The 16,964-nt window shown below is 58.7% G+C and overlaps 1 protein-coding gene and 1 long non-coding RNA gene across 6 annotated transcripts; one reads left to right on the plus strand and one right to left on the minus strand.

Annotated features, from left to right (window-relative positions):
* The first annotated feature begins 335 nt into the window (after positions 1–335).
* PRX (periaxin) lies at positions 336–14,950 on the plus strand. Of its 5 annotated transcripts, none has more exons than XM_060651139.3 (7): positions 336–436; positions 4,671–4,714; positions 4,798–4,896; positions 5,020–5,145; positions 7,155–7,311; positions 10,208–10,404; positions 11,044–14,950. In XM_060651139.3, exons 1-7 carry the CDS (start codon positions 394–396, stop codon positions 14,743–14,745), a joined length of 4,368 nt encoding a protein of 1,455 aa, XP_060507122.3. In that variant the 5' UTR covers positions 336–393; the 3' UTR covers positions 14,746–14,950. The 5 variants fall into 5 exon arrangements, with proteins under 5 accessions (XP_060507122.3, XP_078294548.2, XP_078294550.2 ...); XM_078438422.2 differs by lacking the exon at positions 336–436 and adding an exon at positions 1,370–1,441; XM_078438423.2 differs by lacking the exon at positions 336–436 and adding an exon at positions 1,415–1,441 and having other exon boundaries at positions 4,802–4,896.
* On the minus strand, positions 1,042–16,927 carry LOC132690567 (uncharacterized). The gene is made up of 4 exons (XR_009615435.1): positions 16,825–16,927; positions 5,625–5,903; positions 1,682–1,875; positions 1,042–1,164 (listed from the first exon to the last, which is right to left on the minus strand). It is a non-coding gene; the product is annotated as an uncharacterized LOC132690567 (long non-coding RNA).
* Between the last annotated feature and the right edge of the window lie 37 nt (positions 16,928–16,964).

Consider the following 16,964-nt stretch of genomic DNA (forward strand, 5'->3'; position numbering starts at 1 on the left):
GCCTGGATGGCATTTCCCAGAGCTCAGCACATTCCTGCCTTCCCTGGCGGCTGAGAGTGGGCAGGGGGCATTTTGGAGAGAAGGGGGGAGGCCCCTAGAATTCTGGGATCTGGCCAACTTGTGCCGGGTCCCTATTCCCTCAGGGAAGTAGGCCCCAAGCTCTCGGTGTGGCAGGGAGGGGTACAGGTCCACAGAGGGGCCAGGGGGCTGGTGTGAGGGGCAAGGTTGACAACTGAGGGGAAGGCCTGGTGGCCGTGCCTGGCCAGACAATGGGACAGAAGCTGCTGACATGCATTTTGGGGGTAATCCCCAGTTTCATCCCAGCCCTGGCCCCAGGCCTGGGCTCAGAGAGCCCGGAGCATCGGAGCCAGCGGCCGGGTGGGCGCAAGGGGCATGTGGGGGTACTTGTGCTCTCTGTGCCGCCCCCCGGGGTCTGGTGAGTCAGGGCAGGCTGGGGCCGGGGGCTGAGGGATCAGGGTGAGGCCTGGGGGCCTTGGTTTGGGAGTTGGGCAGGTCGGGGTTCAAATCCTGGGGCTACCAATTACTTGCTATGGGTGACTTTGGGTTTCACTTACCCTCTCTGAGCCTCCTTGTCTGTTTTATGAAGGGGACAGAAGAGAGTTGCAGGGTCTCTGGGCCTAATGTGTTCCCCGTGTACCCTGGATTCTGGGAGCAGAGCTCTGGGTGCCCAGCACATTCTTTAGCACATGATGGGTGTCCCCCCAGCAGAGAAACTCCATTAAACAGAGAAGTGGGGCTCCCCTGTGCCCAGGCCAAAAGCCTCTCCCCCAACAAGTCTAGCCGGCCCCCTAATTTGTGTGACTAATAATGCAAAATTCTTATAAGGAGCACTCACTCTGTGCCAGGCACTTTTTCAAGTTTTTAGGCTCTTTTAACGCATCTCATCTTCACAACAACCCCATGAGGTGGGCGCTTTTTATCACCCCTGTTTTAGAGACAAGGAAAAGGGGGCCCAGAAAGATGCCGTGGCACAGCCAGGAGGTGACTAGACTGGGATCTGAACCCAAACTGACCGGGAGAAGGAGTAGAAGGAGTTTATTTTAGGGGCCCCTGGAACCAGTGGGGCCATGCCCGGGTCTGGAACCAGGAAATAATGCCTGTCGGGTGATCAGCCTCCCAGTGGCGGGAGCAACGTCCAAGTCCCTGGAACAAGGCTCCTGGTGAAGGTCTCAGCCCAGTCCAGGGCGCGCAGCCTGTCTGAGCCGTCTTATGGCTCCCCACCCCCTTGCCTGTGGATGTAGCTGGGGGGGTGGGCAGGGATGTTTGTTTCCCCACCACCCACTCCCTGGTGATGTCATGCCTCAGGAGCCAATGGCTGGGGTCTCTCCCTCCTCCCCCTCCCCATTCCTTTTCCCCCCCAGCCTGGGGCTGAGGCTGAGCAGACGGACTGGGAGCTCTCGAGGTGTCTGGAGGCTTAGGGGTAAGAGATCAGCCTGTCTAACCCGATCCTTGGCCAGGCTGAGAAGCCAAGGGAATGAGACCCAGGGTCCTGGGAGGTGCTGGCAGGTGCTGGCAGATACTGGGAGGGTACCTGGGCTCAGGAGGCAGTGTGGTGTAGGAGTTAAAGGCACAGACTTTGGAGCCAGACCCTGGGTTCGAATCTCAATGTTCCCCTCTTTCTGGCTATGCAGTCTTGGGCAAGATGCTGCACCCTTTGTACCTCTGCTTTTCCATCTGTGAAATGGGCTGATGGAGAGTAGATGAATTGCTGCTTACAAAGAGCTGGGCAGGATGCCTGGGGTGGAGCAGGCTTTTTGGTGCTCGGAATAGGGCGCTGGGGAGGCGGCACTGATCCCGTTGGTAGGAGGCAGGTGCCTGAGCTGGGTTTTGTCCCTCACCCAGAGTTCCCGTTGGCTAAGAGAGAAAGTGGGGCCACTGGTTAGCAAAACCTGGATACGAGACACTTGAGATGGACAGCGTACCCTCCAACTGCTGTCAGAGACTAGTGTATATTACCTGGGCACTTACTCTATAACAGGAATATCCTAAGCACCTGCTGTTATTTTGTGACTCCTCAAAGCCACTCTTAGTGACTCCATCTCACAGATGAGGAAACTGAGGCCCTGGGATGTGAAATACTTTGCCCAAGTATTCAAACCTGAGAAATGTTAGAGCGGGGACTAACTGAGGGAGCTGGGAGGCCCCTGCCAGCACGCCTCCCCCTCTGCCTCACAGATGGTCTAGGGGCCAGGATGAGTCCGGTCAATTCCTCACTCCCACTGCTGAGGGCACCAGATCACTGGCAGTTAGGGAAGCTGAGGCTCTGGGTAGGCAGAGCTCCTAAATGGGGTTGGCACCAGCCATGGGGAGAAGAGGGTACAGAGGGGCAAATCTAGGGGTTTCCTCAGCAGGCCCAGCTCAGCTGAAGGGCCCAGGGCCCAAATGACAGGCACTCACCCCAGCCGCTCTGAAGGGCATTGGCGGCATCGTAAATGGGAATCTAAGTGGCACCTTCCTCCGGGAGGTATTGTGAGGATTTAATGAGCCACGGTAGGGAAGGATCTTTGCACATAGTAAGTGCTCAAGAAATGGGGACTCCGAGAATTCTGGAAGCTCAGGAATGTGCCAGGGGAGTGCCAAAGGAACCACTCAAGAATGGCTCTTGGCACCTGGGAGGCCCTGCCTGGACTTGATTCACCGGGGGAACCCCATTAGATCTTCCCCTAACACAGTCAGGGACCCCCAGGAACCTCCCCCACCCCTCCCCTGCCTAATGGGATGGGTAGGGCTGGGAACAGAGAGTGCCCAGGGTGGACGGGGTTTCCTTCCGAAGCCACCCCCACCCCATGCCAGGACCTGGGTATGTGGCTCAGGAAGGGCACAGTTAGGCTAAATATAACCTGGGTTGGGCGGCTGTCCCAGGCAGGGATGAGGAAGGAGGGCACTCTCTCTTGCTCCCGCCCCAGCTAAGCTTCCTGTGCCAGCCTCTGGGTGTGACCCTCGCTGCCCTGGCCTGAAACCGGGAGCTTGCGGTCCAGGAGAGCCTCCCCTCCATCTCTACCACCTCCTACACGTACCAGGCTCTCCCACCTCCAGCTCAGGATGCTATGTTGTGTCAGGGACTCAGTTTTGCAGACCCAAGTTGTCTGTTACCGTCATATCCTGTCACTGTGATATCTTAACCCTAATTTTCTTGTAAGTAAATGGGGGTATTGAGGCCACATCTGTAAAGTGCCTGCCCAGCCCAGAGTTGGCACCAAAGAGGTCCTTCTAAAAATGCCCGTTTCGGGGCACCCTCAATCCCCATGCCCTCCCAGTTGTTTTGCTGCTTGGGCTCCTCCAGTGCTCAGAGCCATCAATACGAGTTCAGTTACAGAGTTGGGGGTCAAGGGCAGGGTCTTGGCTGTGTGACCCCAGACAGGTCACTTCCCCACGCTGAGCCTCAGTTTCCAACTCTAAAACAGCCACCGCATTCAGGGTGATTTTGAGACTTATGGGTGCCAGGCCTGGGTCCAGTTCAGAGGAAATGCCACAGATGTGGGAGCTGAGGGCTCAGAGGGGAGCCTGGGGAAGGCCATGGAGACCAGGACTCCTAGGAGCACCAGAGAGGGGCCCTCTGCTACTGTGGGGTGCCTGCCAGTGGAGTGGGTACAGCTGGAGCATTGAGGGGTCCCTGTGTCCTCTATCTTGGCCAGTGGTGGGCTATGAAGAGCCATTGTGCGGCTGGGGGTGGGTGGGCAGGGGCGGAATGTGACTGGGCCCAGCAGATGGGCCATTGTTTGAGGGAATGTGCCGCGTGAGGCCTGACCTTTCCCTGTAGAGTGGGGGTTGGCGGGTTGGCATGCCAGGTGGGGGCTGGGAGGACAAGGCCAGCGTTGGCATGAGGAGGGGTAGAGAGACAGTATCCACTCCCCAGAAAGGTCTGTTGGGGAGTCTGCATGGGAATCCCAGTTCTGCCTCCTTCTCACTGTGCTGTGTGACCTTATGCAAGGTCCTTGGCCTCTCTGAGAGGCTAGGGTTTTCTGCAGTGAGGAGCACAGGGCTGATGAAGAGTAACCACTCCAACACCCATTAGTTATTATCATCCGTATAAGAGTCTGGAACTCTCAGATAAGTTCAAGTCCTGGCTTAGCCATTTGTGACCATCCGTGCATGGCTTCCCTTCTCCCAGCCTCAGGTGTCTTTTCCGTTAATGGGCTCAACGATTGTCTTGACCTCACAAGAGTGTTCTGAGGTTTATGTGCAATGACCCCTGTGGGACATCTGACGCAAGATCGGGACCACGGGAAGTTCTTAGTAACAATGATAGTAAGTGCTTCTGAAGCCCCTCCATGTACCTGGGATTTTATATTTGCTAGCGTATTTGACAAAGTAGGTGCTCTCCTTCTCCCCCATTTTCTACACGAGGAAGCTGAGGCACAGAGAGATGAAGTGATTTGCCCACAGGGAGTACGTGGGAGTGGTTAGGATGGGTTTATACTGAATGTGGCTCCCTCGCTCAGCCCCGGTGTTTGGTGGAGTGGCTCTGCTGTCGGACAGTCCTAGGAGTCAGCTCTGGCTTTACTGTTTGCTGTAAAAAGGTCTTCTAAGCCTCAGTCTCCCTGCCTGCGCTATGGGGATAGAATATTGACAGCACGCAGGAAGGGGCAGACACGTAGGAAGCAATTGGTGGGGTCAGCTGATGGTAATGCTCACCTTCTTCTTCTTAGAGCCCCGGACCCAGGAGGCCCAAGGAGCTGGAGGTGATCCTGAGGTGAGCATTGGCCGGTGCCACATGCCCCTCCCTGTCCCTCCCTGGCCTGCTTGGAGCCTCATGCCCTGGTCTCTTCCTGGCAGGCAGCAAGACCCCAGAGGAAGGGCGAGAGCCCCGCAGACGACTGCGCAGTACCCCAGGCTGGGCTCCTGTTAGGAGGGGGTGCCTGTGCTCAGGCAGCGGTGAGAGGGCAGGGGTGGGGGGCCCTGCTCCCCTTCTGATACCAATCTTGACCTCTCCCTCCATGCCCAGCCTCCTTCTCTCATCCCTTCCCGGCCTCAAGCCTCCACCCCTGCCCCCCACAGGCTCAGAGGCAGCTGCTCCATGCAGAACTGAAGCTGGTCCTGCAGCAGAAGGGAGAGAGGAAGCAGGAGCCTGGGGCCCAGGTGACTCCCAGCAGCGCCATGGAGGCCAGGAGCCGGAGTGCTGAGGTGAGTTCCAAGGGGGACTTATGGGGCCTGGTGGCGGGGCTGCACAGGCTAAGGCAGCTGGAAGACGGACACTTCCTGATTTCTCTGTGCCTCAGTCTCCCCATCTGTGAAATAGAAATAGCAACGGTGCCTATTTTATAGGTCGCTGTGAGGGGAAAAAATTAACATATGTAAAGCACTTAGCACTGTGCCTGGGAGAGACTGAGAGTCAGAGGAGCTCATTCATCTGGAGATCATGGAGTTACAGTTAATAACGGGCTAAAGACAAGTAGGCAGGATAGTAGAGGGGTTGTTAAATGCATGAGCTTTGAGCCCATGGACTTAAGTCCCAACCTTACCAGTTTAGCTCTAAACAGGTGACCTGACCATTCAAGCCCTCCTTCCCCATTGGTGAAATGGGACAATGGTCCCCACCTCTAAGGGTGTTGAGGACTCACTCTTGAGCCATGTGCACAGGGCCTGGCATCCAGGAAGCCTACCTGAATGTTAGCTGTGGTCACTGTTAAGGAGATAGAGGACTGGTACCAACTGCTTCCAGGGGATGCTAGGCACAGAGCGGGTCCGCTTTTACAGGAGCCAAGCTGAAGCTGAGGGGTGGCTGGCAGGGAGTTAAGGGCAGGGCCACTGCCTCCAGGCCAGCCTATGGGCTCTGAGGTCACAGACCTGGGGTTCAGGCCCAGCAGCTTAACTTGCCGTGCGGCATTAGGCGAATCACTTTGCTTCTCTTTACTTGGTGTCCTCCTTTGAGTCTGTCCAAGCTGTGGGAGGATGAAATGAGATGCTGGGCATAGAATGCTTAGCCCAGGCCCTCAGGGTGGTGGTGATGGGTATGCCATTCCCTGCTGCCATTACAACATGTTCCTCCCAGCTCTCTAGTCCCGGGACCACTGCTGGGCCCAGACTTGCTTTCCCCTCTCCAAGCCCTATGCTCAACCCCAGACTATACCAGCCTTGATGCCCTGCCCATTAGAGGATCCTCTCAGATCCCTGTGGCTTCAGGCCTCAGCTCACAGAGACTCCTTCCGGTACACCCGGAAGGGAGTAGGGAAATGGGCCCAGAGAGGGCAAAGTTCTCGCCTAGAGACACACAGCAGATTGAGTTCTAAGATGGTTGTGGAACTGAGGTGAGAGTCACTGCCTTTTCTAAGCCGGGAAGTGAATCCCGGAGTGCGTCGCTGGGCCGGGGCCAGGGCAGCACCATTTACAGTGAATACCAGGAATGCCACGTCTGCTAGTCCACCACTCATTACCCACGCACCCCCCCCCAATCACTTGATTCCCTCTCCCAAAGGCGTTATGCAGGTCTTGGGGTCACAGAGTCCACAAAAGGGAACACTCTCACATACATTCATTCAAGCCTCCAAGAGCCCAGTCCCACCCTCACCCCTCCGTCCTGCACCACTTAAGACGTCCAGCCCTTTCCCCAGAATCCCCTTCTCACACCACCCCTTGTTCTGCTCTTATTAAACCCCCTTCCCATACCTCAATCCCATCCTTAGACTATGGGTCGCCGCCTTACTTCCAAGTATGACTCGCTAGCCACACCCCTCGCAGATTTTTGGCCCCTCCTCTGTGACTGTCCGCGCATGCAGTCTGACTAGGCGCCAAACCCCTAGTCCCGCCCCGAATTGGCCCCGCCCCCCGAGGGCACAGCCCCGCCCTATCAGGCTCGCCTCTTTACATCTCAGGTTCCCTCGGGCCTACCTACACCGCCCCTCCTCCATAACCCCGCCCCTAACCCCGCCCCTTTAGACGGCGGCCACAGGGCTCCTCCCGGCCAAAAAGTGGACGGAACCGTTGAGCCTTGCAGCGGTTCCGAGAGATCAGGCGGCCCTCGCGCTTCCTTAAAGGGAAGATGCCGGAGTGGGTGGGACCGCATGGCCGGCCTGAGTCGCGCCTAGGGGCTTGTAACTCGAGGACGCGTTTAAGAGCCGTTTTTAAGCGCGATGCCGGGCTCTGGGTGAGGTCCGGTCATAGCGCCCCATGCGATGCCTCGCCGTCCTCCGCAGGAGCTGAGGCGGGCGGAGTTGGTGGAGATCATCGTGGAGACGGAGGCGCAGACCGGGGTCAGCGGCATCAACGTAGCAGGTGGCGGCAAGGAGGGAATCTTTGTCCGCGAGCTTCGGGAGGATTCGCCCGCGGCCAGGAGCCTCAGCCTGCAGGAAGGTGGGCGGGGCGGATGCATGGGGCGGGACGTCTCTGAGGGGGCGGGGTTAGGAGTGGGCCCTTGGTCCGGGGCGTGGCTGGCGGCCAGGAGGCGGGGAGAAGGGCTTGGGGCGGGGCTTTGTGTGTAGGCCTTGCAGTGGCTCGGAGCGGGCTCTGGAGGTTCATAGTGTCGGTTTGACTCCCAGATCTGCAGTTTAGTAGCTTGTGAATTTCTGTGCCTTGGTTTTTTTCATCTCGAAAGTGGGAATGATTTTAGTACTCACCTCACAGGGCTATGACTCGGATTAAATGAGTCAGTATTTGAAAACAGCGCTAAGTGGCACATAGCACAATGTAAGCATTAGTTATTATTTTTGTTGTTGGGACTGGAGAAAAGAGGTGGAGTTAACAACTTGGAGGGGTGTGGAGGGGAGCTTAATAAGTAAGGGATGTTTTAGGTGACATGGATGAGGCTGATGTGGTATATTCATGCAACAACTATTTACTAAGTGCTTGCTATTTCCAGATATTATTCTAGGGGCTTGGGCTACTGCAGTGAACAAAACTCTCTGCACTTAAGGAGCTTACCTTCTAGTAGGGAGAGACATATTTGAGCAAAGTTTGTAAAATACATAGTAAGTTAGAAGGCAATATGTGCTATGGGTGCCAGGAGGACAGTTATTATTTTTTTTCTTTTCTCTTTTAGAGAGAGAGAGAGAGCACGTGAGAGAGCCAGCAGGGGAGAGGGGCAGAGGGAGGGAGAGAGAGAGAGAGAGAGAGAGAGAAAGAGAGAGAAAGAATCTTAAGCAGGCTCTGCACTCAGCGTGGACCCTGACGCGGGGCTTGATCCCAAGACCCTGGGATCATGACCTGAACCCAAATTAAGAGTTGGATGCTCAACTGACCCAGGTGCCACCCAGGTGCTGCAGGACAGTTGTCTTTTTAAATAGGGTGAGCCAGGAAGGGAGAAAAGGCCTGGTGGAGGACGGGGAGTGAGCTCTGTGGCCATCTGGAGGAGCATTCCATGCAGAGAGAATGGCCAGTGCAAACATCCCAAGGTTGGGGTGTGCCTAACTTGATGGAGGAAAAGCAAGGAAGCCAGTGTGGATGGAATAGAGTTAGAGAAGAGGAGAGTAAGAAAGGAGGCCAGAGAAGTAAGGAAAGGGCAGTTTTTAGAGGGCTATATAGACCATGGTGGGGATTTTGGCTTTTAATCTGGAAGGGTTGTGAGTGGAGGAGGAACATGAGTTGGCTGTGTTGAATAGCATGCTGTGGTAGCAGTAGGCTGAAGGCAGCAGGGTGGGGAGCAGGGAGCCCAACAAAGAAGCTATTCCGGGGCACCTGCTGGCTCAGTTGGTAGAACATGCGACTCTTGATCTCAGGGTCATGAGTTTGAGCCCCACATTGGGTGCAGAGGTTTACTAAAATAAAATAAAATAAAATAAAATAAAATAAAATAAAGAGGCTACTCTGATTATCCAGGTAAAAGATGGTGATGCTCAGGACCAAAACAGTGATAATGGAGTTGAAGAGAAAGGTTTGCATTACGGATGTATTTTGAAGGAGAGGAGCCTTCAGGGCTGGATATGGGGTATGATGAAAAGAGAGGGGTCAAAGATGTGTCCAGGGATTCTTGACCTGAGGATGGAGTTGGCAGTTCCACAGATGGGGAACACTGGGGCTGGAGCTTGCTTGGGGTAAGACCACATTTGCAGTTTGGATCTGTAAAGTGAGGGGTATCTATTGGATACCAAGGTGAAGATGCGGAGGGGTAAATGGGTATATGAGTCCTGGATGGAGGGGAGAGTGCTGGGCTGGAGACATACACTTGGGAATTGTCAGCCCATTTCTGTTCTTTAAACTCCTGAATCTGGATGAGCTTCCTAAAGAGGTACGTGTAGCATGTAGATAGAGATGAGAAGAGGTCCCAAGCCTGAGCTCTGGGACAGTGTGTCTTTAAGAGATTCGGGAGATGGGAAGGTGCCATCCCAGGAGTCTGAGAAGGAACTTCCAGGGAGGTTCTAGAGGGTGTATGGCACAGGGGGGCCTGTCTCGTAGAGGGTATGTGGCACCCTGGAGGCCAAGCCAAACAAGTGGATGAAAGGGAGAGGGTCAAGTTGGGTCGAAGGTTGTGAGGTCCACTCAGATGAAGTCTGGGACTTGCCCATTGGACTTAGCTACACAGAGATATGGGACCTTGAGAGGAGCAGCTCAAGGTTCTGGAAGGGGGTGTCAGAAGTGTGACTGGAGATGTGGAAACAATGCAGCTGGATAACTCAATGCATTTGCCATTAAGGCGAACAGATATGTGGAGCAGGAGCTCCAGGAGTGAGGTCAAGACAACTTTTCTTATGGGAAAAGTAATGGTATGCTGATGAGAATAACATACAAGAGAGGGACAAAATGATGATGTGGGGAGAGAGGGGAGAATTGCTCGAGGATGTCCCTGAAAATGTGGTGGAAAGATTGACCTGGGGGAGAAATGAGGACAGGTGGAGTAAATTACCACAGGGGCAGGTGGGGGGGGGGTGGTGAGTAAGGGGGTGGGAGTTTCTAGAAGTTCTTTTCTGATTCTGTTCTCTCAGTAAAGGGAACAAAGTCGAGTGTCTAAAAGGTGAGAATGGGAGAGGGAAGTGGAAAGCAACGGGCGTGGTTTGAATGGGCGTGGTTTGAATGGGTGTGGATTTGCTGGGGGAGGCGGAGCTAAGGCCATGGGGCGGGGCTTCAGCTTGAGTGTCTGCACCTTAAACTGGGAAGAACTTTGCTTCCCAATTCTGGGCTGGGGGTGGGCAGGATAGGCGGGGCCAAGGTTTGGGGCTGGGCCTCGCTAGCTCCAGGGAAGTGGGTGGGACCAGGTCTGGATGGAGCCAAGCGGATGCCCAGCCCACGCCCTGCCCATCTCCCGCCTCACCTGCAGGGGACCAGCTGCTCAGCGCCAGAGTGTTCTTCGAGAACTTCAAGTACGAGGACGCACTACGCCTGCTGCAATGTGCCGAGCCTTACAAGGTCTCCTTCTGCCTGAAGCGCACTGTGCCCACCGGGGACCTGGCGCTGCGGCCTGGGACCGTGGCTGGCTACGAGATCAAGGGCCCACGGGCCAAGGTGGCCAAGCTGGTACGCGTGCTTAGCCCGGTCCCGGCTCTGGACTGCCCCAGCGATCCAGTCTCTGCGCCGTGAGCCCCACTCTTCCACACCCTGGGCCAGCCTTGCCCTCTGTCTTGTCACTAACCCAACTCTAATCCCACCTTCTGCCTCCTGTTCCCCACTCCTAAACTCCTCCCTGGGGAGGGAGACCCGCCCATCTCAGACCTTTACCCACTTTGGAGAGGAGGCAGCTCTAGGCATGCTGGGGGTCCTGAACCGAAGGGACTCCAAACCAGGGAGGCCAGGTTCAAACCTGAGTGCTGCTCTCTTACTGCTGAGTGACCCTGGACAAGTTTCTTTCCCTTTCTGGGCCTCAGTTTCCCCATTTCTAGAATGAAGGTATTGGGGAGAATCCTGGATGAGGACCTAGAAGTCTTGGGTCCCAATTCCCACACTCCTGTGGACTCATTGTCAGATGCTAAATGAAAGTCTTTGCCTTAGAGGGCTAGTAATGGTGAAATGACAGGAAGGAAGTGGGGATGGTGATTTGGGGACGAGATGCTTCGTCCGACACGTCCCCAGCCTGGTGTAATACCAGATGGGGATCCCCCCGTCTACCCCGAGCCTCCCACTGTCCCACCGCCTCCCGCATCTCTCCTCTCTCCCCAGAACATCCAGAGTCTGTCCCCTGTGAAGAAGAAGAAGATGGTGGTACCCGGGGCCCTGGGGGCCCCTGCAGACCTGGCCCCTGTTGACGTCGAATTCTCCTTTCCCAAGTTCTCCCGTCTACGTCGGGGCCTCAAAGCTGAGGCTGTCAAGGGTCCTGTCCCAGCCGCCCCCACCCGCCGGCGCCTCCAGCTGCCTCGGCTGCGCGTCCGGGAAGTGGCGGAAGAGGCCCAGGCAGCCCGGCTGGCCGCCGCCGCTCCCCCCCCAAGGAAAGCCAAAGTGGAGGCTGAGATGGCAGCAGGAGCCCGTTTCACAGCCCCCCAGGTGGAGCTGGTTGGGCCCCGGCTGCCAGGCGCCGAGGTGGGTGTCCCCCAGGTCTCAGCCCCCAAGGGGCTGGGAGAGGTGGCCCTCCACCTGCCAAGCCTTGGACTAGGCGCCCCAGCCCCACCTGCTGTGGAGCCCGCGGCCCTAGGGATCCAGGTCCCCCAGGTGGAGCTGCCCGCCTTGCCCTCGCTCCCCGCTCTGCCCACGCTGCCCTGCCTGGAGACCCGGGAAGGGGCTGTGGTGGTGACAGTGCCCACCCTGGACGTGGCAGCGCCCGCCGTAGGGGTGGACCTGGCCTTGCCGGGTGCGGAGGTGGAGGCCCGAGGAGAGGCACCTGAGGTGGCCCTGAAGATGCCCCGCCTCAGTTTCCCCCGCTTTGGGGCTCGAGCAAAGGAAGTTGCTGAGGCCAAGGTGGCCAAGGCCAGCCCCGAGGCCAGGGTGAAGGGGCCCAGACTTCGAATGCCCACCTTTGGGCTTTCTCTCCTGGAGCCCCGGCCCGCTGCCGCTGAAGCTGCTGTCGAGAGCAAGCTGAAGCTGCCCACCATCAAGATGCCCTCCTTTGGCATTGGGGTCTCGGCCCCTGAGGTCAAGATGCCCAAGGGGCCGGAGGTGAAGCTCCCCAAGGCTCCTGACGTCAAGCTCCCGAAGGTGCCCGAGGCGGCCCTTCCAGCCGTGCAGCTCCCCGAGGTGGAGCTCCCCAAAGTGTCAGAGATAAAGCTCCCGAAGGTGCCAGAGATGGCCGTGCCCGAGGTGCGGCTTCCAGAGGTGCAGCTGCCGAAAGTCCCTGAGATGAAGCTCCCCGAGATGAAGCTCCCGAAGGTGTCCGAGATGGCCGTGCCGGAGGTGCGACTCCCGGAGGTGCAGCTCCCGAAGGTGCCCGAGATGAAGCTCCCGAAGGTGCCCGAGATGAAGCTCCCGAAGGTGCCCGAGATGGCGGTGCCCGAGGTGCAGCTCCCAGAAGTACAGCTCCCGAAAGTCCCGGAGATGAAGCTCCCGGAGGTGAAGCTCCCGAAGATGCCCGAGATGGCCGTGCCCGAGGTGCGACTCCCGGAGGTGCAGCTGCCCAAGGTCTCAGAGATGAAACTCCCGAAGGTGCCCGAGATGGCCGTGCCCGAGGTGCGACTCCCGGAGGTGCAGCTGCCCAAGGTCTCAGAGATGAAAGTCCCTGACGTGAAACTCCCCGAGATAAAACTCCCCAAGGTGCCGGAGATGGCCGTGCCTGATGTCCACCTGCCAGAGGTGCAGCTGCCAAAGGTGTCCGAGATGCGGCTGCCGGAAGTGCAGGTGCCGAAGGTCCCAGATGTGCATCTTCCAAAGGCACCCGAGGTGAAGCTGCCCAAGGCTCCGGAAGTGCGGCTGAAAGCCGAGCAGGCAGAGGCAGTGGAATTTGGCTTCAAAATGCCCAAGATGACCATGCCCAAGCTGGGGAGGGCAGAGTCCCCACCACGAGGCAAGCCAGGCGAGGCCAGGGCTGAGGCCCCAGGGAAGCTGATAACGCTCCCCTGTCTGCAGCCAGAGGTGGGCACCGAGGCTCGGGTGGTTGTCCCCTCTCTCTCACTGCCCTCGGTGGAGCTAGACCTGCCGAGGGCCCTCAGCCTGGAGGGGCAGGTCCCAGCAGCCGAAGCGGGCAAGGTGGAACGGGCAGAGAGCCCTGGGGCAGCGGCAGGGGTCGGGGAAGTGGCCTTCCGGATGCCCTCCGTTGAAATCGTCACTCCTCAGCTGCCCACGGTGGAGGTGGAGGAAGGGCGGCTAGAGGCGATGGAGATGAAAGCCAAGCCCTCCTCCAAGTTCTCTTTGCCCAAGTTTGGACTCTCGGGGCCCAAAGTGGCCAAGGCGGAGGCTGAGGGGGCTGGGCGAGCCACCAAGCTGAAGGTGTCCAAGTTTGCCATCTCACTCCCCAAGGCCCGAGCGGGGACTGAGGCCGAGGCCAAAGGGGCAGGGGAGGCAGGCCTCCTGCCCGCCCTCGATCTGTCCATCCCGCAGCTCAGCCTGGATGCCCATCTGCCCACGGGCAAGGTGGAGGTGGCCGGGGCTGACGTCAAGCTCAAGGGGCCCAGGTTTGCCCTGCCCAAGTTTGGGGTCAAAGGCCGGGACACTGAGGCGGGAGAAGCAGTGTCAGGGGGAGCTGAGTTGGAGGGCAAGGGCTGGGGTTGGGACAGGAAGGTGAGGGCTTCCAAGCTGAAGATGCCCTCCTTTGGGCTGGCTCGAGGGAAGGAAGCCGAGATCCAGGGCGGGCGTGGCAGCCCCGGAGAAAAGCCAGAGTCCCTGGCTGGCCAGCTTAAGATCCCCGAAGTGGAGCTGGTCACCCTGGGGGCCCAGGAGGACGGGGGCGCCGAGGGGGCAGTGGCCGTCAGTGGAGTTCGGCTACCAGGCCTGCAAGTATCCACGACCAGGCAGGCAGGTGCCGAGGGCCAGGAAGGGGGGCTGAGGATGCCCCTGGGTATCTCCCTGCCCCAGGTGGAGCTGGCCGGCCTCGGGGAGGCCGGCCTGGGTGCCACCCCCGGGCAGCAGGTCAAGGGTGCAGCCCCTTCAGCAGAGGGCACAGCAGGCTACAGGGTCCAGGTGCCTCAGGTGACCTTGTCTCTGCCTGGAGCCCAGGTGGCAGGTGGTGAGCTGTTGGTAGGTGAGGGCGTCTTCAAGATGCCTGCTGTGACGGTGCCCCAGCTTGAGCTGGACGTGGGGCTGAGCCGGGAGGCGCAGGCTGGGGAGGCAGCCACCGGCGAGGGTGGCTTGAGGCTGAAGATGCCCACACTGGGGGCCAGGGCCGAAGCTGGGGAAGAGGGGCCTGGAGACCAGCCCCCAGGGGCCGAGCGCACCTTCCGCCTCTCGCTGCCCGATGTGGAGCTCTCGCCACCTGCTGTGGGCAGCCACGCCGAGTACCAGGTGGCAGAGGGCGAGGGGGATGCCGGACACAAGCTCAAGGTGCGGCTGCCCCGGTTCGGCCTGGTTCGGGCCAAGGAGGGCGTGGAAGAGGGTGAAAAGACCAAGAGCCCAAAACTCAGGCTGCCCCGAGTGGGCTTCAGCCAGAGCGAGGCAGTCACTGGGGAAGGCTCCCCCAGCCCCGAGGAGGAGGAGGAGGAGGGCGGCGGGGAAGGGGCCCCCGGGCGCCGAGGCAGAGTCCGAGTCCGCCTGCCCCGCGTGGGCCTGGCCACCCCTTCCAAGGCCTCTCGGGGACAGGAGGGCGACGCAGCCCCCAAGTCCCCTGGCGGGGAGAAGTCACCCAAGTTCCGCTTCCCCCGGGTGTCCCTAAGCCCCAAGACCCGGAGTGGGAGCGGGGACCGGGAGGAGGGTGGATTCCGGGTCCGGCTGCCCAGCGTAGGGTTTTCGGAGACAGGGGCTCCAGGCCCTGCCAGGATGGAGGGGGCTCAGGCTGTCATCTGAAGCCCCGGGGGCTGAGGGAGAGTTCCCTCCCATCTTCCCATCCCTGCCTCGTCCTCGTTTTGTGTGTGACATAACTAGCACTAACCCTCAGAGGGCCGGGAGGTGGGTGACTGACCGGGAGAGGGCCGGGGAGGCCTCCTGCCCGGCTCACTGGCTGGACTACCTGTATCTTGCCAAGCCATGTGAATAAAATAATCCAGAGGTAGGCTTGTGTTCTGTTTCCTCTGTGCGTGTAGGGGGGTGGGTTGGGGAGGGATGGGGGACAGGGGAGGGTGGAGAGGGTGCAGGAAAAGAGGTCCCCAAGGAGGAAGAAAGGGGACTTGAGCCTGCCCTGCGGAGAGTCTGTGTTCAGGAGAGACACAGGCCACCCCTGGTCTGAAGAGAGTCAGGGAAGCCTTGCGGTGGGTGGGTTGGGAAGGGGCCTGCCCTAGCCATTCCGAATTCCCTAGGGCCTCTGAGCAAGACCCCTCTGCTGGGAACTCTGCCAGTTCTGGGGGAAACACTCCCACCAGACCTCCCTGGGGTCGTCCTAAGAGAGCACAACGATTGCTACCCATCTGCCCTCTGCTGGCCACCTTCACATCCACAAGAGCGCTTCCACATCCTGGCGATCCTTTCCTGTCAGGCTGGTTTGACTGCCCCGGCCACCCGGGGCCCCACCCAGGGAGGCCCCTCCCTGTCCCCTCTCCCGGCTCATGGGTTCAGAGCCTCCACCCCAGATACCCGGCTGCCTCTTGGGACTAGGTCCCAGGGTCCTCAGCTCCCATCAGGGCTGGGCCTCGGCTCCCGGGGACCCTTCCCCACTCAGGATCTAAGCTCCCCACCGAGGCCTCCAGACTCTCCCTCATCGGCTGTGCCCTCCAGTTGTCACAGACCCTTGATGTATCCTAGCCCCTTCCCCTTTAAAGCTGGCCTCCCTCAGGTCCCTGCCTGGTCGTGCTTTCTCTTCATTCCCACCAAACATGGCCAGACACGGCAAGAATTTACACTCACGGTGTGCACCCTTTGCCTAGCGCCCCGGCATTTGGGGTTTCCGTCCCACCACGGCCGTCCTGTCAGGGTTCTTAGTGACCTCTCTGTGGCCACGCTGAGGGCTTCCTCTGTCCCCCTTTTCCGGACTTCTCAGTGTCCCTTCCTCCTCCCTGAACACCCTCTCCTGTCTCTTCCCCACTCCCTCTCTCTCTCCTCATGCCCTTTGGGCCCTCAGGACTCCTCCCAGGCCCTCATTCACCCCCATACCCTCCCCAGGTCATGTCACCCCTCCCCGTGGTCCACATGGGAATGCAGTGCACCACCCGTGGATGTCTCCCGGGCACTGGGAGCTTGGCTCTAGAACCAGACTGCTGGGGGGTGGGGGGGAGGTGGGGGTGGGCGGTAAGCCTGTATCTGGCACCCAGCTGGGTGACCGTAGGCATTTGTTCAACTTCTTTGTGTCTTGATTTTCTCTTTCATAAAATGGAGCTATTGAAACGTATGTCATTAGGATTGGCTAAGGCTTGTAAAGCACTCAAGACATGTCTATATGTTTCGGTGTCCAAGCTTCTAATCTGACACCAGCATCTTCTCCCTTAAAGTGCTCCTTATCTGAGGGACCGTGTCCCTGTCTGAGGGACCATCCCTGAGCCCTGGGCCTTGTTCTGGATGGTTCCCTCTTCCCCCCCTCCCCCAACCCGTCAGTCCCACAGCTTGGCCTCCTGTCTCATACACCAGCCTCCTCCCCGACACCCCACCCTCTCTCACCTGGGCCCCGCTCCAGGCTCAGGGTCTCCAGTTTCGTCCCCTCCACTCTTATTCACACAGTAGCTTTCTGATACTTCAATCTGATGCTGTCCTGCCTTGCTCACAGCCCTTCTGTGGCTCCCCAGTACCCTGTACCCAGTACCCCGGTCCTGTACCCAGGACCCTAAATGACTCCAAACTCCTTAGCCTGTCAGTGAAGACCTTTTACCACCTGGCCCTGCTTCAGTCACACCTCTCCTACTGCAGCCACCGGCAGGGGTGGGTGTTTGCTGAACACAGACACACACACACACACACACACACACACACACACACACACAAATCCCCCCAGCCCTTCACCTCTGTTGAGGAATGTCCCTGCCCTCCGGCCTAGAGGTCCAGGATCAGACTTCCTTCTCAGTCAACCCTTCACCCGTCCAGCCCCTCCAGGGTTCCGCCACTGGGTGGGGGAGGGGGCTCTACCTGCCACCCCACCCCCC

Source organism: Panthera onca, chromosome E2 (assembly GCF_046562875.1).
Source record: "Panthera onca isolate mPanOnc1 chromosome E2, mPanOnc1 haplotype 2, whole genome shotgun sequence".
In the NCBI taxonomy this organism is placed as follows: Eukaryota; Metazoa; Chordata; class Mammalia; order Carnivora; family Felidae; genus Panthera; species Panthera onca.